Source organism: Eulemur rufifrons, chromosome 7 (genome assembly GCF_041146395.1).
Source record: "Eulemur rufifrons isolate Redbay chromosome 7, OSU_ERuf_1, whole genome shotgun sequence".
Lineage (NCBI taxonomy): Eukaryota > Metazoa > Chordata > Mammalia > Primates > Lemuridae > Eulemur > Eulemur rufifrons.
The window spans coordinates 274,227,071-274,250,802 of record NC_090989.1 but is presented as its reverse complement, the minus strand read 5'-3'; the positions used below and the strand labels follow the sequence as shown (position 1 = coordinate 274,250,802).

Sequence of the window (23,732 nt, the reverse complement as noted above, 5' to 3'; positions counted from 1 at the left end):
CAATTTCTATTCTTTTAAATTTGCTAAGGTGTATTTTATGGCCTGGGATGTAGTCTGTCTTGGTGAATGTTCCCCGTGAAGACAAGTGTATATTCTGCTCTTGTTGGATAAAGTATTTTACACACGTCAGTTAGATCCGGTTGATTGATGGTGCTGTTCAGTTCAATTGTATCCTTACCAGTTTTCTGCCTGCTGGATCTGTCAATTACTGATAGTGGGATGTTAAAGTCTCCAGTTACAAGAGTAGATTTATCTATTTTTCTTTTCAGTTCTATCAGTTTTGTCTCACATTATTTTGACATTCTATCATTAGGCTCATACATGTTAGGGATTGTTATGTCTCCTTGGTGGATTGACCCCTTTATCTTTATTACCACCTTTATGCTGATAATTTTCCTTGTTCTGCAGTCCACTCTTTCTGAGATTAATATAGCTACTCCAGCTTTCTTAAAGTTAGTGTTAGCATGGTATATGTTTATCCCTTTAGTTTTTATCTATGTTTTTATGTTTAAAGTGGGTTTCTTATAACCATAGTTGAGTCTTGTTTTTTATCCTCTCAACGGTCTCTGGTTTTTTTAATTGCTATATTTAAGCCATTCACATTTAACGTAATTATTGATATAATTGGATTGCTAACCACATGTCTGTAATTGTTTTCTGTTCATCGCACTTTTTCTTCATTTCTTTTTTTACTTCTCTTTTTCTGCTTTCTCTGGTTTTAACAAAGCACTTTATATGAATCCATTTTCTCTCTTCTTTTAGCATATCAATTATACTTCTTTTTATTTAAAAAATGGTCATTATCCTAGAGTTTGCAATACGCATTTCCAGCTGAGTCCATTTTCAAATAACACTATGCTACTTCACAGATAGTGCAGGTACCTTATAGGGGAGAGCTTGAATTCCTCCCTCCCATCCTTATAACCTTGCTGTCTTTATTTCACTCACCCCGAGGCTATAATCACCCAATATATTGTTGCTATTATTACCTTGAACAATTATCTATTAGACCAATTAAGAACAAAAAAAAAAAACGTTTATCTTCAGTTATTTCTTCTCTCATGCTCTTCCTTTCTTTATGAGATCTGAGTCTCTGACTTACATCATTTTTCTTCTCTCTGAAAAACTTCTTTTAACATTTCTTACAAAGCAAGTCTACTGGCAACAAATCCCTTTTGATTTTTTTTTTTTGGTCTGAGAGAATATTTTCCCTTCATTTTTGAAGGATAATTTCACCGGATACAAAATTCTAGGTTGGTAGGGTTTCTTTTTTTCAATACTTTAAATATTTCACTTAACTCTCTTCTTGCTTGGTGGTTTTAGGTGAGGTGGCCAGCATAATTCTTATTCTGATACTCTATAGGTAAAGTATTCTTTTCCATCTGGCTTCCTTCAAGATGTTCTCTTTGTCTCTAGTTTTCTGTAATGTAAATATGATGTACCTAGGTGTCGTTCTTTGGTATTTGTCCTGCATAGTGTTCTCTGAGTGTCCTGGATCTGTGGTTTTGATGTCTGTTATTAATTTTGGAAAATTCTCAGCTATTATTACTTCAAATATATCTTCTGCTACCTTCTTTCTTCTCCTTCTGGTAGTCTCATTACACGAATGTTATATCTTTTGTCATTGTCCCACTATTCCTGGATAGTCTCCTTTATTTTTTTTCATTCTTATTTCTCTTCGCATTTCAGTTTGGGAAATTTCTATTGACATATTTTCAAGCTCACTGATTCTTTCTTTGGCTGTATCTAGTCCACTGATGAGCCTACTGAAGGTATTCTTCATTTCTGTTATGGTGGGTTTTTTTTATTTCTAGCATTTGTTTCTGATTCTATGGTGGGTTTTTTTTATTTCTAGCATTTGTTTCTGATTCTTTCTCAGAGTTTCCATCTCTCTTCTTACATTCCCATATATTCTTCCTAGTTTTTCCATTAGGGCCCTTAACATAGTAATCATCATTATTTTGTATTCCCCATCAGATATTCCCAACATCCGTGTCCTACCTGAGCCTGGTAATGATGTTTGCTTTGTCTCTTCACACTGTGTTTTTTCTTGCCTTTCAGCAGGCCTTGTCATTTTTTGTTGAAAGTCAGCCATGAAGTATCTGGTAATAGGAACTGAGGTCTTCAGGCTTTTAGTGTGAGGTTGTATATTTATCTTGCTAAGAGCTGGGCTGTGTTTAATGTTTCCTGTAGTTATGATGCCAGAGGCTTAGGTTTCCTCTAATTTCCTTGGTTTTATTTTCTCCCCCTGTTGTCTTTGGGTTTCCCTAAAAACTCCTCCTTAAATGGAACCTTTGTCCTGCAGCTCAGCTGTAACCCACTGTTATCACACAGGAGCCCTGTCGATGTGGTGGTAAGGTGCTGGGAGAGAAGACATTCTATTAATATGGTCTTAAGATTAAATCTCAGTCTCTTAGTGGCCTTGAGTCAGTGGGTTGTGACTTTCAGAAGTGTTTCTTAGCCCTTTTCTCCTCCCCTTGTGTGAGGAAGCCTCTATCCCTTTCTGCAAAGGCTAGAAAGGCTGGAGTTATCTAATTGCCCACGCCCAGCTCAGCTCAACCTCTGCTAAAGTAGTTTCCCCGTGGGCAGGCCTTGTTAAGAAAGTGCTCGAGCCATATTCCAAATGGTTGCTTTCTCCCACCACTGCCTGAAGCACGAGGACATTTTTTCCAATCTTTCTCTTGAGAAAGGTAAGCTGAGCACAACTGTGATTCTCTGCATTTTCCTGTCTCTCCGGTTTTCAGGGTGGCAGTTTGCCCCGTGACCTCAGTACTTTAATGGATCTAAGAAAAGTCATTGATTTTCAGTTTGCTCAGCTTTTTTTTTTCTTGTTGTGAGGATGGGAGTGATGACTTCTAAGCTCTTTACATGTTGGAGCTGAAACTGAAGTCCTCTGTAAGCATTTTATACATTTCCTGCCAATCCTAAAAGTAAAGCTTTGTATTCCAGGTTACAAAGAAGAAAGTTGAGGCTCAGAGAAGTTAAGTAATGTACCCAAGGTCACCCAGCTAGTGAGTGGTAGAGCCAAAATTCTTTGTCTTGAGAAATAAAAATAAAATCCTAAGCCCCCCAACCAAATGAACAGACACCCCTCTTGGCCAAGGGGACCCCAGAGAAACTTTAAAACCCGAGTCCCCAAGCCATGATGGCATAGGAGGTCAGATGTGCCTTGTACTACCCTACCCCTCACTACCCACCACTGGACTTCCTTTCCTGAGAGTGAAATAGAAACAAGCCCTTTCAAAAATCAACTTCACCACTGATTTCAACCAGCTGCCTAATGCTGCTCCTCCCTTTTTGTGGTTTTGACACAACTGACCAGCATTCCTTCCTGATAAGAGATCACCAGCCAGGGAGTGGTTCTGGCAAGTCTACGGTGGATGCACACGGAGTGCCTTCCTGTCCTCTGCTTCACCTTCTGACATGCAGGGCCTTACTGTGATACACTGGTATGTTCAGTCTCCACCCCGAGGAGAACATGGACCACATGTAACATGCGTGTCTGCTTACTACGCATGTGTGCACCACCCCTTGTGAATATTCATAGCTCCTCCTAGAGGCTGCTGAATATGTACACTTAGCCAGCCTGTTCAGCATAAGTCCCTGTCTCATTTTTCCCTCCCTCCAAGTGCTCTCAGCTTCTGCTGGAGGCTCCGCTTCCCAGCCTGCAGGCTGCAACCCTTTATAGAATAAAGCTCTCCTTTGCAAATTTAAGAACCTCATGGTTCTTCAGTTGACGCTCTTCAGATTCGGATGGCCTTTGAGAAACTGCACCAATCACAAGCATTCTGGAAGTATTCACCGTAGAGGCCCTTTCAGAGATTTCCATGGAATCCTTGGTTAAATCTGGGCTTACTCAATTAACCCAAGAAAGCAGTGAGAATCTCACGAGCCACCTGACTGGTTCTTTGTCATCAAGAAAGTGGCCAGGTTAGCCAAGACAGAGCCTCGTCCAGCCCTTGTTCGCCGTCTTTCACCAGCCACCTTCAGAATCATGGGGAACATCCTCAGTGCGTATTCCTCTTACTGCCATAGAAAGATAGTGTTTAAAATGAGAAGGGGCCTTGGAGAGCATCTCTTGCAACACAGATGAAGGCCCCTGAGGCCCTAGCATGTTATTGGAAGAACCACCTGCTGTCTATTGGCTTTCTACTTCCCCAGCCTACTCTTTTTTCCAGATCTTTTTAGGAATAATTTAGACACAATTTTTTCTTGAGATAGTCAATCCACAAGTAAGTGATGAAACCTACCCTGTCCTTTGCCCCATGGGAGTCGAAAGAAGGCAGACACGTATTCTTTGGTGCTTTGCATCTTGCTGGAAGACTCGAGACACTTCTGGAGTCGGGCAACCTTGACCTCTAAGGAGTCTTCCCTGAGTGAGGTCTAGATGGACCCGTGGTTCTCAGCTAGGGGCAATTTTGCCTCCCAGGGGACATTCGGCCACGACTGGAGGCATGTTTAGTTGTCATGGCTAGGGGAGTGGCATTGCTATACTGGCATCTAGTGGGTAGAGGCCAGGGACGCTGCTAAACATCCTGTAATGCACAGGACAGCCCCCACGACAAAGAACTGTCTGGCCCGAAATGTCAACAGAAGCCACGTTTTCCCTTCAGCTTCCCTAAAAGACAGCTCCTGGGGCCGTGGTAACGGTTCTTCGTGCCCCGCATGGGCCGTATGAGGCAGCTGCCAGCCAGCCCAGGGCAAGGGGTGGTGTGCTCAGCCTGGGAGGCCCAGGAGCCTCTTTGGAAAGGGCGCTCCCCTCAGCTGTTTGGCGAGACCTTACATGACCGAGGTGCTTTCTGCTCGGCAGCAGGTGGGTGTCTCTGCCCACGCTTCCCCACTGATCACATCTGCGGGGGGAGGAGGAAGCCTTACATAAGCACAGCCTCAGGCAACCTCCTGTCATCCGGCACCTTAAGGCCTGGGAAACCCCTCCCTGCTATTATAAAATCTCATGGAGGATGTGGTTCTATCCCGGCCAGGCCCTGCAGGGGACACCTGAACTCTTAAGCCTTTGAGACTGTCCTTGAAAGTGTCATCTCCATCCTCTGCAGCCCCAGCCCCATTCTGACCCCGCTCTTCACACACATGCCTGTGCACCTGGCACAACGGGCTGCTCAGGTCCAGGCCAGCGTGCTCCGGTCTCTGGGCCTCTGCCCACGTGTCTCCAGGCCTATAATGCCCTTCCCTGCCTCGACTGCCCTCATGATGCCCACACTCGAGACCCTCCTTTGTGAAGCTTCCAGACCCTTCTCCCTGCCCTCCCTGCCACACAGCCATGCTCTCTTCTGTCCTTTGTCAGTTCTGGGCACACCCCTCCCGCAGTCGTACCTGGGTGGATCGGAAGTATTTGCAGATGTCTGTATTCTCTCTCCGCCAGCCCCCGGTGGAGGCTGAGTGCCTCACGCCAGTGTCTGATTCCTGTTTGGAACCCAGGGCCAGCACAGTGAATGAGCGAGCCAGCGAGGGAGGGAGGGAACAATTAGGCAGGTGGAATCTCCCTGGGCTCTTCATTCTCGGAGCGGCTACTTCCGGGAACTGATGGTCCCTGTTGCTCACCTGGTTACCTGAGACACAGGATACATGACGTCAGCTCTACCTCTCCTGCCACTGAAGCTACATGATCTTGAACAAGTCACTTGCCCTCTCCACGCTGACCACAGTCAGTAGCCAGCCGTAGCGTCACAGTGTGCCATGCTCCGTGCATCCGAGGATACATGGCGGTCCCAAGCGGAGGAGATAATGGAATCCCAATCAAGTTCATCACTCCCCCTAAATCTCCACTATCAGTCGCCCTAACTGGCCCCCAGACAGCCGTGCTCCTAGGCATGAGTACAGTGAAAGAAACATTTTCGTGCACTAATAAAATTACCTTCTCTAAGGAAGGCAATTTGCATGTTAATGTTTTGGGTAATTCTGTGCTGCTCCAATGCCCTCAGGGCTACAATTTCTCTCTGACAAAGTGACAAAAATAAACTCCAGCATAAAAGAGCATTTCTCTTCTCTCTCATTTGTGCTCTAATGTGACATTCTTAATGTGAGTCAAGTTGAAACCCACTGCTCTGTCTTATTTTTGACACTGATCTGCCTCCTGTCACCTCTCCAAGTGACAGGCCAGCTCTGAAGAGCTCCTCAGAGGGGCCTCTCGCTGAGGACAGGGCTCAGTCTGCTTGGCGAGTGGGGACCCCTCCCCGCCCAAGGCTGAGGCTTTGGTCTTTTGTAGATTCCGGAAGGCCCAGCCAGTTAACTGTTGGACGGACTTGGGGATGCCTTTGGTGGGTGAGTTAGGGAGGTCCGACTTCCCCCAATTTGCTCATCTTTGGGAAACAAAGGACAACTGAAATGGAACAGGAATTCCAAGCTGCTATGGAGCAGACTGTTTATTCTGCCAAGCTTGGCCCCTCTGTTGACTTAAAGACAATCAGGAAAGAAGGTCACTTTTACAGGGTGTCTTCCACATGCCAGACACCAGGCTGGGTCCCTTACATCTGCGTTCTATCACTGAATCCCCCCGGCAGGGTCGGGGGAAGCTGAGGCTCCCAGACCTGCAGTGAGCTGGCCAAGGTCACCCAGCAGCACGTAAGAGGCAGACCCTGGATTTGAACTTGGGCCTGTCTGATATCAGGCCTGGGTTCTTTCCACCCTATGTGGATCAACAAATGTTCAATGAGCGCCTACCACATGCCAGGCATGGGGGGAGACGTGTCGGGGACGGATGTGCAGGGACCAATAGAACACCAGAGCCCTCACACCGGTGACGTCTGGTAGCAAAGACAGACGTTAAACACAGAAATAAACCTGTGATCAGATGTTGTGATGAATTCTGTGAAATAAAATAACTAAGTTTTAATGAACTAAGAGGTTTATCTTAGGAGGTGGGTCAGGGTGCTGTCAGGAGAAGAAATGTTTGAGCGGAGTCTCAGCTTACCCATGGGGGACAGAGGCTGTTCCAGGCAGAGGCTAGTGACAAGGCCTGGGGTAGGAGGGGACGTGTGTGGCAGGTTCTGGGACATGAAAGCCATCAGGGTGACAGGAACAAGGGCATGCAGGCAGCTGCAGAGGCAGGCGGGGGCTAGACCCTGCAGCGCCCTCAGAGCAGGGTGAGGAATGTGGGCTTCCTTGTGGATGTCCTTGAAGAGTTTAAAGCTTAAAGGGGGGCAGGGACGGGACTGCGTGGTTTGATTGGTGTTGGTGTTTCTAAAAGGTCATTCTGGATGCCGTGTCTGAACGGGGCAATTGTGGAGGCAGTGAGGGGAGGGGGCGCAGGGGTTACCATCCTGGGGAAGGTGGGGGTGCTGGAGGGAGGCGGGGACTGGAGCAAAGTTCCCAGGCTTCTGGCTGGAGCAACTGGGTGGGTGGAGATACCATTTATTGAAATGGGTGAGGCTGGAGGAGAAGAACTGGGAAGGGAAGACCAAGAGATTCATTTTTAACAGGCTCTTTGAGATGCTAATGAGACATCCCAGTGGCGAGGAAGCAGGCTGGCCTGGAGATGGCAGTTTGGAGGGCTTGGATTCACTGAAGGTGTGTAAGCCTAGGGAGTCAATGACTAGGAGAGAGAGGAGAGCTTGCACACCCTGCGGGCCCTGCGCCAGGTAAAGCGGGCAGGAGCCAGCAGAAAAGACCTGGAGCCTGAGCCAGGAGTTTCCAGAAAAATGCAAAGAGAAGGAGGAGAGTGGCTTGTAACAGAAGTGGGGAGAGGCGACTCAAGGAGGGAAGCTTCCACGCAGCCAGACGCTGCAGAGAGAGCTCAGAACTCAGAGCAGAGACAAGAATGGAAGGTGCCAGGCTGTAGGCAAGAGCCACTTAGGAGGAGACGCAGGGGACAGAGGTCCTCTCTCAGGAGCTGGAGGGGAGGCTGTGGAGCCAGTGCCTTGGCTGACATCCCTCTGGGGCAGTCTGGCTGAGCAGGGAGCAGAGAGAGAGCATGGTGGCAGGAGAGTCGCGGTGTTGGGCAGGCTTCTCAACCACGCAAGATGCCAGGGCTGCTTGATGGCAGATGGCAGCATTGAGGAGCAGGGGAGAAGCCGACACGCTGGGAGCACTGCAGGCCCCAACCCCAGACCACCTCCCTGTCCTCTCTCTGGCTCCCAGGCCAGGCCAGCCCGCAGCACCGGCTCTGTTCCCTGCAGCAAGGAAAGCCGTTGCAGAGAACTAAGATTTTGCACCACCTGGTTTCTGTCCCCAGAAAGATCTTCCTCCCTAGCTCGGACTAGCAAACTCCTGCTGACGTTTCAAGATCCAACCCCGAGACTGTTTGGCAAAAGCTATCAAAACGTACATACTGCTCACCCGGAAGTTCCACTGGAAAGAAGTGATTGCTCATTCCAGTGTGTACTGATATGTGTACAAAGATGCTCATTACAGCATCATTCATAACATCAAAGAAAGAAAAAAGAAAAGAAAAGAAAAGAAAAGAAAAGAAAGAAAGAAAGAAAGAAAGAAAGAGAACATCCTAAGTGTCCATCAGTAAGGGAAGGATGTTAAAAACTCACGGTACATCCATACAATGGAATCCTATAGTCTGTAAACAGTAGAGATTCATATATGCTGATATGGAGAGGTGTCAAGATATGCTTAAAATGTTTTAAGTGTGAACAATACGTATAATAAGGCCCCCTGTGTGTGCAAAATTATACGGATATTGACACACACAGAGATGCATATATTTCACTTTTGTGCATCCACGCCTGATATTGCAAGCGCTGTGCACTTCTAGTGCACAGGAATTGGAGGACACAGGGCAGAGGACAGCTGGACTGTCACTTCCATTATACGCACATGTTACCTACCTCATGGTTCTTGGTCCCCAAGTCAATAGAAATTGGCACAAGAGCGAAAAAGGAATGTATACAGGCAAGGCTTTATGGTGGGGGCTTTTGCTAGAACAAAAGGGAGACAGTGCTGGTCAAGGAGCAACCAGACTGGCTCTCCAAACAAAGGGCCGGGAACTTTCAAAGGGTAGCGAAAGTTTGACACGAGCATTGAAATCACAGCATGCAGAGGCGGAGTAGTTTTGGCAGTTGCCCATCTGGCGATCATGCGTCTTCATACATCACATGTCTCATTAACATGCTAAATCTCCACCCTTGGGCATAATTTTTAGCATTAAAATGAGACAAAAGGTCTATGAGTGGTCACCTTCGGGCTTCATCTTGGCAGTAACCAGCTCGTGCTGGCTTCAACTGGGGCGGGCGGACCCTGCTCCACTGCTTGCCACGTCCTGTTAAAGAAAGCAGAACTGCCTCCTGCTGAAGCTGGGTGTTAATCATCTTCCAAGCTTTTTTGTTCAGTATTGTAAGCAGACTTAAGCTCAAGGCTCAGGCAGCCAAAGTCCACCTCCTGTACGATGTCACACGTGGCCTCTGTCTGCGTGTCTCTCACCGTGGGCGCGTGGGCTCTCTGTACCCTTCCTGCCTCTCCAGGCCATGACTCGCTTCTTCCTCTCGGTCCTAACCCTACCCACTCCCGGTTGCGCACCCTCTGTCACGTCGGGCGCCCCTCTCCCTTCCCCACTTCCCCAGCCCCGGGTCAGATGAGGCTTGCTCGGCTCTGCACCCCCATGATGGGAGGGTCCCCCAGAGTCGGTGGAATGGTCACTGTCTTAAGAATCCTCATAGGGAAAGGCCGTCACGGGGAAGAAGAGGTAGATTTGCTCTGAGTTAACGTGGGACCGGTGGGAGATTTTGCACATTTCGGCTCCTAGGCACAGGCCAGAGCAGAGAGCGCACAGCAGCAAGAAGGGGCCTCCTGGGGCGGTAATGAGCACCCCATCGCTGGAGACAGCCAGGCGGGGTCAGCAATGTCAGGGAGGGCTACCCATGCCCTTCAGAATCTCACAGGGCAGCCCCCGGAAGCCAGAGGGACAGGACCAGGAATCACGCTTTTTCTGCTCATTGGCACCTTGTGGCTTCTTCCCTGCCTCTCTGGGCAAACCTGCTGCCTGCAGGCGGCGTGCTGAAAGGCGGGTTCACCGAGCCTGGGTTCCAGTCCCCCCACCAGCTCCCGTCTGTGGGCCCTGGGCCAGGGCTTTACCTGCCCACACCCAACTCACAGACAGAACCAAAGCAAAGCTTCGCCATGTCGTTAAACACAGGCGAACAACCGAAGGGCAAAATGGGGGGCAGAGGTCATAAAAGCATCCCCCACCCAGACCTTGTTTTGAGGATTAAATAAGAGGTGCACAGCGCCCTCGCCGCAGGGCCCGACACGAAGCGTGTGCCGTACGGACCGTCTTACTGATTCCTCTCAGTGCCGTTCCCGTCCTGCGGGGGCTGCATTGCGTATCTCCGCGTCCTTTTTACGCTGGAGGTTTTGCCCTCTTGCTGAGGGATGATTGTTGAGCCCCAGAAGGTTCCACTGCAGCCATTAATCTCATGAGAAATGTCTGGAATAGCACGAAGCAATCGCAAGAAGCGGTGACCAGAACTGTGGCCCCATCTGCCCAGACGGTGACTCAGGAACTTGTGTCTGTGTCGTGGTGGCATCAGGGGTGACGTTGGATGGGACTGGACCGGGACCTCAGGCCACTGAGCACCGGCCAGCGGTGTGACCTGTGATTAATGAAATGATGGAATCGTTGCTTTCGTCTTTGATTGTGTTTGTTATTTGGGTGCTGTGGGCTTCTAAGGGTAATGATTTGTCTGCAAGGTCTATTTATGGTTTAGTCCTGACGCTTATTAATTTTTCCATCCAGCCAAGGACAAAGGTGATGGTGACTTGTTGTTGCTGTGATGCTTAGAGACAATGACTGTGCGTGTGCAGCCTCTGGTCCTCAGCTGGGGGAGGGGGAGGCTTTCTTTCCTTCTTTCCTTAAAAGAGGGGCTACCAGGAGCTTTCCATCCTGTCTGAGGGAGAACCGGTGTAGAGCAGTGGCGGGAATCCCAGCAGTGTGACCTTGAGCAGTTGGAGTGTGACCTTGGGCAAGTGCTTGGGCCTCCGGGAGTTCAGCACTGTCCTCTGCACACTGTGAATATTAGCAGTCCCAGCCTCTTAGAGTGGCCATGGGACATAGAAGGTGCCCAGTGGGAGTCCTCGAGTGCAGAAAGTCCTCAATAAATGTGGTTTATGATTTTAGTTATTACCACTGTTTAAAACATCCAGAAGCTACCATCACTCCCCATACTTCTAGAATCCTGAGCAGTCACCCAGTGTGGCCTCTCATTTCACAGACGGGAAAAGTGAGGCCCACAGAGGGGAGGTGACCTGCTCAAAGCCACGCAGTACATAGGGGCAGAGACCCTTGTAGATTCCAGCCCTACTGGCTCCCTGGCCTCGTGAAAATCAGTCTGGTGAGGAGACAAGTGATCGGCCGCTGCAATAAGGAAATGGAAACGATGTTGTGCTGGCACTCCAAGAAGCCAGGGGACAGGGCAGAGGTCCAAGTGGAGAGATGGTGGGAAGCAGGAGCACAGCCAATTTTTAATCACCATATTGGGCTTTTTCTGGGTGGTACCTTACGAAAGCCACTCAGGGCAGATATTACTGCCCCACTTTACAGATGAAAAAACTGAGACCCAGAGACAGGATATGCCTTGACAGCTAGTGAGTGGCAGAGTGGGATCTGGACCAGCTCAGTCGAGCCCCCGTCACTATTAACAGAGCCAACTTTTGGAGGAAATGCCTAGGTTCGAACTCCCGTTTGTGGAGTCCTTTGAGGCCCCAGCCCTCGGCCTGGAGAGGCCATGGTCATGCAGCAGACAGCGAGCCGGGCTGCAAGGGGCCCTCTGCGTGGCGAGAAGGCTGAGGCTGCTGTGATTAACCGCCCAGGAGCTGCGCCGCCCTCACAGATCGCTCTTCTGGGGCCGGTTTGCACCGCGCGGGCAGGAAGCACTAAGCTAATTCTGGTGGAGATCATTCAGCTTTATTTCCTTCCAATGATTCCAAACAGAAAACTTGTACACTCACACATTTAGAATCTCACTGTGAGACAGAAACATCTATTCTAGGTGAGTAATAAGAAAGAGATTTAGAGGCTGGGGAGAGAGAAGGCCTCGGCGAGGAGCGGTCCTAGCACACCAATCCCTTGAAATAGAATTACTTACTAGCAAGGAAGCTCAGGTATTTTTCGGGGGGTGGTAGGGGGAGAAAATCTCATATTCAGTCTAGGATGATATCCCTGGCTGTCGACCATGATTTGAATTTAATTATATCATACATGCAAATGTGCTCTGTAAACTGTAAAATAATACGTAAGTGTCAGATGTTAAGAAAGCGTAATGTAGGAAAAAGGACGTGGGCTTGAGAGTCAGACAGGCACGGGTGTAAACGCTGCCTTGTCCACTCAGAGGGTGACCTTGACCAGCTCCTTGGCCTCCCTGGGGCTGCGTTCCTCAACGGTAAATGAGGGAAACGTGTTCTAATGTCCTCATCTGAACATGACTGCGAACGAAAGGAGAAAGCGGATATTCTTTGTAAATTGGAAAGCGCTGTGCGCACGGAAGGTATTATTCCTGCTTCCACCCTAAGCCCCAGAATAGATGGGGAGATTACTGGAGAGCAGCCGCCAGTCCTTCCATTAAGGCCTGAGAGCAGGGCTTCCTCCCTGGGAGCGCATAGCAGAGGACTTCGGGCCAGAAGGAGCCAGTGGGCCACTGTCGCCCAGCCGATTGACAGAATGAGGCCACAGCCGGTCGGGGGCCACATCTCAACATCCGAGCGACAGTCTCAGGTGAGAGACGTGTGGCTGGCTGCCACTGGAATATTTCAAAGGCTGCTTTCTCCAGTGACATCCATCAACCTAAATGAAGTTTCAAAAAACACTCAAGCTTATGTTTGGGTGTCCGAGGCAGGGAGGGAAAGTCTGTCCGCAAAGACCAGCGGGTCTGACCGCGTCTTCTCGTTGACAATCCAGCAGAGAGAGAGGAGGCTCCCTCCCTCCTTCCTCAAAAGGCCGGAATTGTTTCTTAGTTCTAAATGACTGGAATTAGCCCGCCAACTTGGCCATGTCTTTGAAGACGCTCGAAGCAGCGATGGAGTACAGAAGTTAAGAGAATGGTCCTTGGGGTCTGCCATCCACCAGCCACGAGACTTTGGCCAGTCTCTTGAAATGTCAAATGGGATTGGCCCTAACACCTGCTTCATAAGGTTTTATATGATTAAGTTAAATAATGCACAGGCAGCCCTTAGCCTGGGGCCTCGCACATAACGAGGGCTCAATAGAGATGAACTATTATTGTTGACTTTCATTACTTTTTACGGTAACAGGTCATCAAAGCAGTGTTACCAAAGATCCTTCCAACTCCCGGTCAGAGCGGTGGGGGGTGTTCCAGGCGGCTGGTGGAGGAGTCGAGAAGAGGGGTAGAGTTTCTTATATGTTTTTCTAAATGGCTCAGGACATCTCAGGGACTTAAGTCATGGTAGGAGAGTGTCCCCAAGTTCTAGGTGCACCTGTGCTGAACTGAGGGTTTGGGGGTGCTATGGACTGAATTGTATCCCCTCTAAAATTTCTATGTTGAAACCCTAATCCCTCAGTGTGGCTGTATTTGGAGATGGGGCCCCTAAGGAAGTAGTTAAAGTTAAATAAGTTCATAAGGGTGGGGCCCTTATATCTAATAGGATTAGTGTCCTCATAAGGGATGCCAGACATCTTGCTTTCTCTCTCTGTGCCATGTGAGGACACAGTGAGAAGGTGGCCATCTGCAAGCTGGGAAGAGAGCCCTCACCGGAACCCGACCACGCTGGCTCTCTGGTGATGGACTTCCAGCCTCCAGGACTATGAAAGTAAATTCTTCTTATGTAAGTCCCCTGGGCTATGGCATTTCATTATGGCAGCCCCAAGCAGACTAAGACATGGGGCAGCGAGTGAGCAGTGGGATTTCGGAGAACAACGCTTGTTCTGTGTGTCCCCAAAGGCCCTTGATCACCCAACAGCAGGGCTGGCCCAGGCCTGGGTTTCCCAAAGACCGTTCTCTTAACCTCTGTGCTCCACCGCCGCCTCCAGTGCCCAGCAAGCGTTGGCCAAGTTGGAATGTGCAGTCCAAGTTTCCCGACCACCCACTGGTGCCGGAGCCCCAGCGCTGCTGTTACCAGTGCGGTTTCTGGGGCCTCACAGCCAGCAGACAGAGTCTCCAGGGGGAGGGAAGAGGAACCTGCATTTCTGACAAGGTGCCCAGATCATTTTATGCATAAAACGTTTGAAAACCACTGGCCTCGGGGGAAGGCCTGTCCCCTCGGCCTGGTGTCAGAGGCCTTCCTTCATGAGACTCCTGACGTGCCCTGCCCCCGACATGCCATCCTTGGGCAGATCTCAGATCTCAGATCACGTCGCACTGCCCTCAAACCCGATCCAGAATCTGATCGTCCCTCACCACCCCCGTCACTACCATGCTGGGCCAAGCCACCCTGTCAGCTCCTGCTGGGACTAGTGCAGTAGCCTGTAGACGGATCTTCCCGTTCTCTTTCACATGTGCCCCCTACCACTTGGTCGCCACAGGCAGCCACAGTGACCCCTGTGGGCTGCTTCCTAGAACCTTTCGGGTCTGCCTCAGTGCAGACAGGGAAGGGCAGGGCCGGGGAGGGGGCGCGGGGCTCCCTTGCTCCCGACGCTGCAAGAATCCGGGGCTGGGTGGTTTCTCAGACACTAAGAGAGGACTTAATGCACAGTTGGAACAATTCCACGGTTTTTCAGCTCCATCGTTAGCCTTTTTAAAATAACCGGTTGGTTTGCTCTCAATCAGAATGTAGATGTTTTTAGCCCAAAGTCAAGCTTCTCCCAGTTTGGGGGCAGGTCCTTTTGCAAACAGGCCTGTTTTTGCAGATGGACTTCCAGAGTGAAGTCTATACAGACAGCACTCAGAGTGGAGAGAAGGGGGGCCGGGGCAGGGTTCTCAAAGTGGGGTTCCTGGAACAACGGTCTCAGACTCACCTGGGGGTCTTATTAGAAATGCACGTTCTCAGGCCCCACCTCCGACTCCGAATCAGAAACTCCGGGGTGGGCCCTGAATCTGTATTTCAGCAAGCTCTCCAGGGGTCTCGAAGTCTGAGAGCCTCTGGTCTGGATCATTTTGTTTTCGTAAGTTTGCAAATCTTCTGAGAGTTTCTATCGGTTGCCCTTTTCTCTTGCCCCTTGGCTACCTGGGGCCTCAGCTGTAAAATGGGAATAGTAACACCTGCATCACACGATTGTTGAAAGGGTCACGGTCCTCTCAAGCAGATTAAGTGGATCTTTATTTTATTGGTTCCTGCTGTGAGCCGGGCTGTGCCGGGGCCTGGGATTGTAGGGAGGACTGGGACGTGGTCCCTGCCTCCAGGAGCACAGAGTCCCACGGGGAGACAGCCACGTGCCCATGGATTGATCCCAGTGTATGACAAGAAGCAAGAGGAAGCGAGGAAGCGCCAAGCAAGGGAGATTAACTCCACCTGGGGAGGGGTCACGATGTGCTTCCCAGACCCAGCGACCTCAGGCACTGGGTTGTGGGTATTTTTAAAATAATATCTATATTTCTGAATTATTATCAACAGTGAGCATGCATTGTCTTATTTGGAAAATACAGAAAAGGATAAAGGATATATTAATAAAAATGCCCTATAAGTCTAGCACTAACCCCGCCCCCTGCTGATTATGTAAATTAGCTTGCAATGAATAATGTCATTGTGTACACCGTGTTATCCTTTGGAAGGAATATTTTGTTAGAGTAAATTCCTAAGATTGCAATCACTGTTTTCAGTAATATAAACACTTGAATGGCTCCTAAAAAACTTTTGCCAAATTGCTTTTCAAAAGTCGGTAACGGCCGGGCGTGGTGGCTCACGCCTGTAATCCTAGCACTCTGGGAGGCCGAGGCGGGTGGATCGCTGGAGGTCAGGAGTTCGAGACCAGCCTGAGCAAGAGCGAGATCCCGTCTCTACTAAAAATAGAAAGAAATTATATGGACAACTAAAAATATATATAGAAAAAATGAGCCGGGCATGGTGGCACATGCCTGTAGTCCCAGCTACTTGGGAGGCTGAGGCAGAAGGATTGCTTGAGCCCAGGAGTTTGAGGTTGCTGTGAGCTAGGCTGACGCCATGGCACTCACTCTAGCCTGGGCAACAGAGCAAGACTCTGTCTCAAAAAAAAAAAAAAAGTCGGTAACAATTTCATCACTACCGCGCTGTTATCATTACTTTACACTTTTGTTTGACTGGTGAGCAGCCGCCCCCCATGGCGAGGGGACTGGGTGGCTGTCCTCCCCCTGAGGAGTGTGAGTGGTCCATGGACGTGCGCTGTCTATTGGGTGCCCTGTAAGGCCTCAATATTTTTAACAAGAAATTATAATAATTACCAAGCCAACCTTACATTAAAACCACCACCAAGGGTTGTTGATTCCAAGGGTTTTATTGTGAGGGAATAAGTAAATCAGTAATAAGAATAATAATAAACCAAGTGTTCATTGTAATGTTCTCAGTGACAGTGAGCGAATGTAAATAGTCTTAGTGTTGAGCAGAGCAGGGTGGCGAGACCACGTAGAAGGCAACAATGTGACGGACTGTTATGCAGCCATCAAAATAATGGCTACGAAGCCTGCATAGCAACATATGAAAATCTGTATGGTATAATTTTAAGCAAAATGAAGTTCTGACAACACATCTTCCTGTGGACAGAGCGGGTGGAAGGGGGTCCTCAGTCCGTGAGGACACGTGAGTTCCAGAGGGAGGACAGTGCATGAGCTTTGCCACCCTTCCTGCTAATGTTCTCGTTATATTTTACAATGAGTAACAGTAAGGAAGGAGGAAGGCCGGGTCCTGCCTGATGGAACACATCAACGGCTTGTGGGCGCTCTGGGAGAGGCTGGAGCCCCGGCCGGGGCACTTGCCCTGGGCCGAGCTGGCCTGGCGGGTGGAAACCCGGCAGGCAGCCGTGGCCGGCGCACAGCTTGGGGTGTTTTGAGCTCACTGACTCTCTCCCGTTCTCCTCCTCCTCCCACTGCCTCAAAGCCTTAAAAAGGTTAAGGTCTCTGAATATTGACCTGGGTCAGGCCACCATTGCCTGGGCCACCTTGATGAAACGAGGACCAAAGCCAATCTCTAGTCCAGCTCAAACGCACAGCCCCTTAGAATGGGCCGTTGTAGGCGGCAGAGGCCCATGTGCTCGTGGAGTGCAGTTTGGGGCACCCCCTCCTCCCAGGCCAGACTTGCTGGGTTTGCTCAGTGGGGTTAGCGAAGTATACAGGGCTACAGGCCAGTGGAGACAGCCCTTTTCCCCAAACCCCGCCAGAGAAGTGCTTGTGTTTGGGATTTTTTGTTTCTTGGAGAGAAGGATGCAGTTTGAGGCTGCCCTGAGCTCCAGTTGGGAGAGCTGGGGTCTAGTCCTGTTTCCATTAGTTACCGACTGTGACTCGAGGTGGGTGGCTCTACTTTGGTAAAATAAAAATTCGAGACAAGGGATCTCGGGCCCAGGTGACGGTGGCTGTGCTGGTCGTGGAGCCCCAGGGTTCTAAGTTGGCAGGGCTCTGAGCCTGACTCAGGGGGGGTCGACTGCAGCCCATCCGGCTCCTCCCCAGCCCGTCCTGCCGCAGGTGCCGTGGGCTGCACGTACCTCCCTACCCTGCTCGTCCCTGCCCTGGGCCCAGCCACCACCCCCAGCGCACCTCCGCCCATCAAAGCCCTCCCCAGTCTGGAAGCCCCACTGAAATGTCCCCAACCCCTCAGACCCTCCACATCGATGGCTTCAGCGTTTCCGGCAGGTTCTACCATTTCCACCTAAGCCTTTCTGTCTTTCACCCCTGTGTTCTCACCCTCCTGGCAGGGATGCTCGGAGGGGGTTCCAAAAATAAGGTGCAGAAGCAGCAGCACACTAGGCCTGGGTTCGAATCCCAGCCCCGCCACTTACCAGTGTGGGGCCCGAGGGCCTCAGTTTTCTCATCTGCACAATGGAAATCAGAGAGAGGATCAGAGCGCCTGGAGCAGTGTCCTCCCCTTCACTCCCTCTTCTCTGTGTGTGTGTGTGTGCGTGTGTGTAAACTTTTTATCAAAGCAGAGTATATATACAGAAAGTTTGCCTTTTTTTCAAAGTAGTATGTGTACCTGGCTTAAAATTCAAATAGTAGCAAAGGGTTCATGATTAAAAGCGGCAGCCCTCTACCACCTCTTTCCATGCACTAGAATTTTCCATCGCATATTTTTAAATTGAAATTTAAATGCATGTTTACTATAGAAAATCAGAAAATGCAGACAAGCAAAAAAAATTAAGCATAACCCATTTAAATCCCACTTCTCATTTTAGAATGTCGTCTTCCAATGATTTGGCTATGGTTTTTCTCCAACGAGGTCCTCATTGTATTTTTTCTGTGCATTGTATCTCTAATCACAGTCTGCCTCCAACTAAGGGGCCAAAATGGATATTTGTTGAGTAAAAACCTGCAGTGAATTGCGAGATCCTTGCTACTCAACGTGTGGCATTAGCACCACCAGGAAGCTCTAGAAATGCAGTGTCTCAAACCATCTTATTCAAAAGCTAAAAAGAGGAAAAAAGAAAAAAAAAATTTAAAAGAAACGCAGTGTCGTGGGCCCTAGCATCTGAGTTTTAACAGGCTGGCGGTGGCTGGAGTGCACGTCGTGTCGGGGGGCTGTGGGGGTCAGAGCCGCGCGAAGGTGCCTCTCGCAGACTGCCGCTTACGGTCTGGACAAGAGGCTCGAGCCGGGTGTAAACAGCACCGGCCACTGGCCTTATAGAGAAGGGCTTGCTGCAGAGCACTGTCAGCAGAGCTAACAGTGTGATTGATGAGAGGGTGGTTTACATTCTGGCCCAGGCTCCTTATCTTGTCAGGTCCCAGGGACACAGTTCGTGGGCTTGGCCCTGCCGGCCGACTGCACTTAGAGCAGCACTGTGGACCACACAGTTGGCAGGTGGAGGCTGGACTGGGTTTCTCTGGATTTAGATCCCGGTCTGTTCCCCTCTGCGTATCTGACCCTCCCACCTGACCATCACACACACACACACACACACACACGCCAGCACATGCACACACACGGCGCATGCACACGCACACGCGCACGGCCTGGGAAAGCACCGGCCCAGACTCCGTGATTAGGAAACGTCTGTCTCCTGAGTTAGACTGCGGCCCCCATGTCCCCGTGTCTTTGTCTGTTTACACTGAAAAGGTTCTACAGCAGGGTCACTGCGCTCCTTATCAGCTCCTCCTGTCAGGACCAAACGGGGCAGGGGACTTGCAGGACATCCTGAGTGCAGAGGAGCCGAGCTAAAACGCTCTGGTGGGCTTGGAAGGAGACACAAAACAACTCCTTTGCTTGGCTCAAGTTCCCCTGGGATCCCAGGGCCCACAGATGACGCTGTATCTACACACTCCAGGCCAGGCCTCTGCCCGCAGGACCAGGAGCAAGTGAAGGGAAGGTGTGGATTAGCAAAGTCAGAGCCAGCCCCATCTAAACTGCCATGTGGCCTTTGGTCTGGCCTTAGTGTCACCTTCCCCAAGGAGCCCAGGGAGTCCCATAGGTTTAGATCTCAGGCTTCACTTTTGCTTGGACATTGGGAAGACTCAGAGCCTTTTGGCTAGCACAACTTAGTTAAAAATCTCAGCAGCCAGAGTTTCAATTTCCAGGCCAGTATTCTCTGGCTGTGCGACCTTAGGGAAGTCACTCAACCTCTCTGAGCGTCAGTTTCCTCATCTATAAGAAGGGGCATGTTAATGTTGACCTCGCAACGGTATTGTGAGGATTAGCGGCGATGTCTGTGAAGTGCCTAGCATCAAGCCATTCATTCACTCACTCACTCACTCATGTGGTCATCATGTCTACACTGAGCACCTTCTGTTTACCTGGCCCTGGGGGTGCAGTGAGGAGCTGGGGCTCCTAGTCCAGCAGGGACGATGGAGACCACACACCCCTGAGGAGCTGCAGCAGGCCCTGCAAAGAAAGTGCTGGAAGCCTGTGTCAGGGGCCGGATCTAATCTGGGGATCAGGGAGGGTTTTACAGAACGCGAGATTCTGAGCTCAGATCCCAAAGATGAGCAGGAGCTTACGAGGCAGAGCAGGGGAGAGCGTTCCCGGGCACCATGGGGACTGCTGCTCATCCGATCCAGCGTAGGATTTTGGCCAGAAAGAAGAGGGTGGGTTTATTTTACTTTTCAAGGTCAAATTTACATACAGCAAAATGCATGAACTTTAACATACAATTTGAGCTTTGACAAAGGCACACCCCTATGTAACCAACACCTTTGTCACAATATAGAACCTCACTGTAAGTTTGTCCCCTTCTCATATTAGTAAAAGTTGGGGAGCTGGGTTTTAACGGGACATTTCCTCATGGTGCTGAGGGATGAGGGTTTGGGCCATGTTTAAATGCCATCCCCACCACTTTCTACTCTACTTCTCCGAGACAGTAAAATAGGGTTAATTGAACCTACTCGACAGGGCTGTTCAGGGCATCGAATCTGGACACGGCTGTAACATGCCCGGCCGGTGCCCGGGCCTGGCGGGCGCTCTGTGAGTCCCCAGAGTGGACGCAGAGGTGAGCGGCACGGCCGGCTCGGGGTCAGGCCTTCCCGGGGCAGCTCGTGCGCACCCTCACCTGGTCTCTCTGTTCGCAGGGATGTGTCTGCAGGCCTTCGTGGAGGCTTTCTTCTTCCTGGCTCAGAGGAAGTTCAAGACGCTGCCACTCCACGAGCAGGTGGCCTCGCTGATCGACCTGTGCGAATACCACCTGTCCCTGCTGGATGAGAAGCGCCTGGTGTGTGGCCGGAGCGGCCCGTTTGAGGGCCGGTCCCCTCACGGCAACACTCCCCAGGAGCCCTCGGCCTCGGCCCAGCCGGTGGGAGGCAACGTGCTACCCCCCATGAGCTACGCCAGCAAGCTCTCCTATCCCAGACACACTCTGTCCTGAGGGCCACTCCGTCCTCCCAGAAGAAGACAGAGCCCTCCAGGGCTGAAGAGAGCGCGGGCGGCCGGCCTGTGGGGGACCAGCTGGCCACGGAGCTTCCTGGCTGGGACCCCTGGTAACCGTCCTTGTCCTGCCGAGCTGTGCTTCGCCAGGCCGCCTGGCTCCCGCCTGCCCTCCTCCCAGCGCCTCGGGGTGATCCGCCCTGTTTGCGAGTCATCAGTGGACATATGACATCTAAACAGTGACAGATGGCACCTTCTATTCTGGGCTCATGGGAAGCACCGACGGGGGCAAATCTGCCGTGTTTGGGGCGTGGGCACAAGCAGTGCCAGCCCGGGGCTGGGCAGAGGAAGCCAAGCGTTGGGTCTGTCGCGGCCCCAGAGAGCTTACTGGCTAAAGGCCCCCGAGAATATCATGTCTATTTCCTACCACCCTTTCCATGACAAGGAAGTGGAAAGATCGCACAGATGTGCGAGAACCTCCTGTCCCAATCATGTGCTACATGGATGTAGTTAACAGATTAGCCTCACTTACTTCATTAGCTTGCCTGTTGCTGCGGTGTTTGGTTTGTTATTAATTAAGAAATAATTAATTAAGAAGTAACTAAATAAGGCTCCTAGAGCCTCAGAGCCGGCAGAAGCCTCAGAGATCTTATTGTTTGATTTTGTTTGACCTTGACCTCAAAGCAAGAATCTCATCTTCAGGCTGGTCCGAACGTAGTGAGTTATCTCACTTGATTGTTCACAGTTACAGATTGAACTCCTTGTTCTACTACTTTCCCCCTTCTCACTACTACACTTGACTAGTCTTAAAAAAAAAAAAAGAAAGAAAGAAAGAAAAGAATCTCATCTTCAGCCTCCCTGACCAGAGGGTCTGAGTGGACCTCTGCATAGGTAGCGTGCTGGCCATGTGGTCAGCCAGTCCACAACAAGCAGTGCCAGAGGCCCTGAGTGCCCAGCACTATGCTGGGCCCCAGGTGAGGGGAGAGGGCTTCAGAGGGGAGGAAGTAAGACGTGGGTGAGAACAGCAGCAAGCAGGAGTGCGCATATCCAAAGCTCTGGTGTTAGACCTGGTGTCAGGAAGGGGGGAGCCCACCTTCTCCCTTCCATGAGACCTTTTCCTCGTCTCCATCTGTGTCCCCAGCAGCCCCTGCTCGGAGGGGAGGCCTCAGAGGCAGCTGAATCTGAGTTTGGAAATGGCTGCGGGCGAGGCAGGGTCCAGGGCCCACTGAGGACAGGGCCTCGCAAACCCAAGCTCTCCAGAGCGTTGCTGGGTTTGGGGGTCCATGTGGCCCTTTCCTGGAGGGTCCCTTTGAAGGGAAGAGCGGATCATCATGCTCTGAGTGACAAGGACGAATGTCTCTGAGGCACTCGAGCAGTGCCTGGCACACAGTAGGACTCAGAGATGCCCTCCGGGCAGGGCAAGGGGAGGGGCGTGGGAGGCAGAAGTGTGTCTCAGACACTTGCACCTCTGTCTTCTCCTTCCTTCCCTCCAACCCCCTGTCCTGTCTCCGGATCCAAGTCCCCCTCACGCAGACTGGAGAGAGCAGTTGACTCAAGGCCCAGCACAGAGCCTGGCGCATAATAAGGACTTGAAAGGTGTCTGTCCGAATGAATTGCTCGACGGTGCCCTCCCTGGAGTATTTTTAAACCCAAAGAGAAGGTAGTTAATCCAAGATCGCTCCACCTGTTGGCTAACTATTTTAGAGCAAGGTCCCCTCTGCTAATCCTCACCCAACCCTCCTTCCTGCCAGAAGCCTAGTCCCTCGGGGAGTAAACCTGTGCGGCTGCCACGCGGTGCCCCTGCCCTGCCAGGCCGCGGGCAGAGCCCCACAGCCACTGCCCTTCCCCAGTTAGGAGGGGCCCTGGAACCGAGGCTGTTCAGTGACAGCAGACACCTGTAAGGACTGTATTTTCCCAAGCAGAAAGCAGGACGGGCGGCCTAAGACGGGAAGGGCAGGATGAGCCTCCTGACCTGCAAGGGGGCTTGTTAGAGGTGCCCTCGCAGCTTCCTAACGCTGTTCTCATCTTCAGATGGGGACAGCAAGGCCTGGGAGGTCACGTAGTCAGGACTCGATCCAGGTCTGTCTGTCGACCCCATGTCGCTGGGTGAGCATGAATCCAGCTCCCAGAACAGACCCCCGGCAGGCCCACCCTGCTTGGGGCTGTCCGGGGTCCTACAGGGCTCTGCTCACTGTCACATCTGGTGGCATGGGCCAGAGCAATCGGTGTTCCTAAGTGGTCCTCGGTGAGAAACAAAGTTTGCAGCCCCCAGTCCTGCTCTTCCAGCCCCTTTTGGCAGAACAAATGGATTTCACAGCGAAAGACCCAAGGAAATGTGTCTGGGCACACGTGCCAGCCGGGAGCAGCCAACAAAGAGTCTTTTAAGCAGAGCTCCAACTTTACACCATTTCTTGGTCTTCAGAAAGTCCTCACTGGCCACAATGGAGTGCAACTTTCAGGTTAAAACCAACCAAGCATGCTGAACTTTAAAATATATGTATGTATCAAGAGGTTGAATTCCAGCCACGTTGTTTGGGGTGATATAGAAATGTCAGCTCTCACGGCGGGGAAGGTCCTCTCCCACCCCGTCCTGTCATCTGGAGGCAGGCGTGGTGTCCCTCCGCCCTAGGGGGAGCCCCCTCCTCTGCAGACAGGGCCCTGAGCAGCCCCCATACCCTGCAGGACACAGAGCCTCGGCGGTGCATGTTGGGGAACCAGGCTGCCATTTTATGAGAGGCCAGTAGTGACACATGGGGCCTTTCTTCCCCCAACACTCTTGCTGTTGCACAGAAAGAATTTAGAGGCCACTTCGTGATCACGGTGAGAAGAGACCCATCCCCACTGCTTGGTACCCAACAGGAAGTCCCACTGCCTTTCCCCCCTTTGGTAATTGGCCACTCACTTTATAGAGA

At 50.9% G+C, this 23,732-nt stretch overlaps 1 protein-coding gene across 4 annotated transcripts in view; it reads left to right on the top strand.

The window, feature by feature from the left end:
* Positions 1-21,445, top strand: part of TTLL11 (tubulin tyrosine ligase like 11) — a 222,328-nt gene extending 200,883 nt beyond the window's left edge. For all 4 annotated transcript variants that reach the window (XM_069474610.1, XM_069474612.1, XM_069474613.1 and 1 more), the window contains one exon: positions 20,529-21,445. In XM_069474610.1, the coding sequence (XP_069330711.1) occupies positions 20,529-20,821 (293 nt within the window). In that variant the 3' untranslated portion in view covers positions 20,822-21,445. The remainder of the gene's footprint in view (positions 1-20,528) is intronic.
* The last annotated feature ends 2,287 nt before the right edge of the window (positions 21,446-23,732 follow it).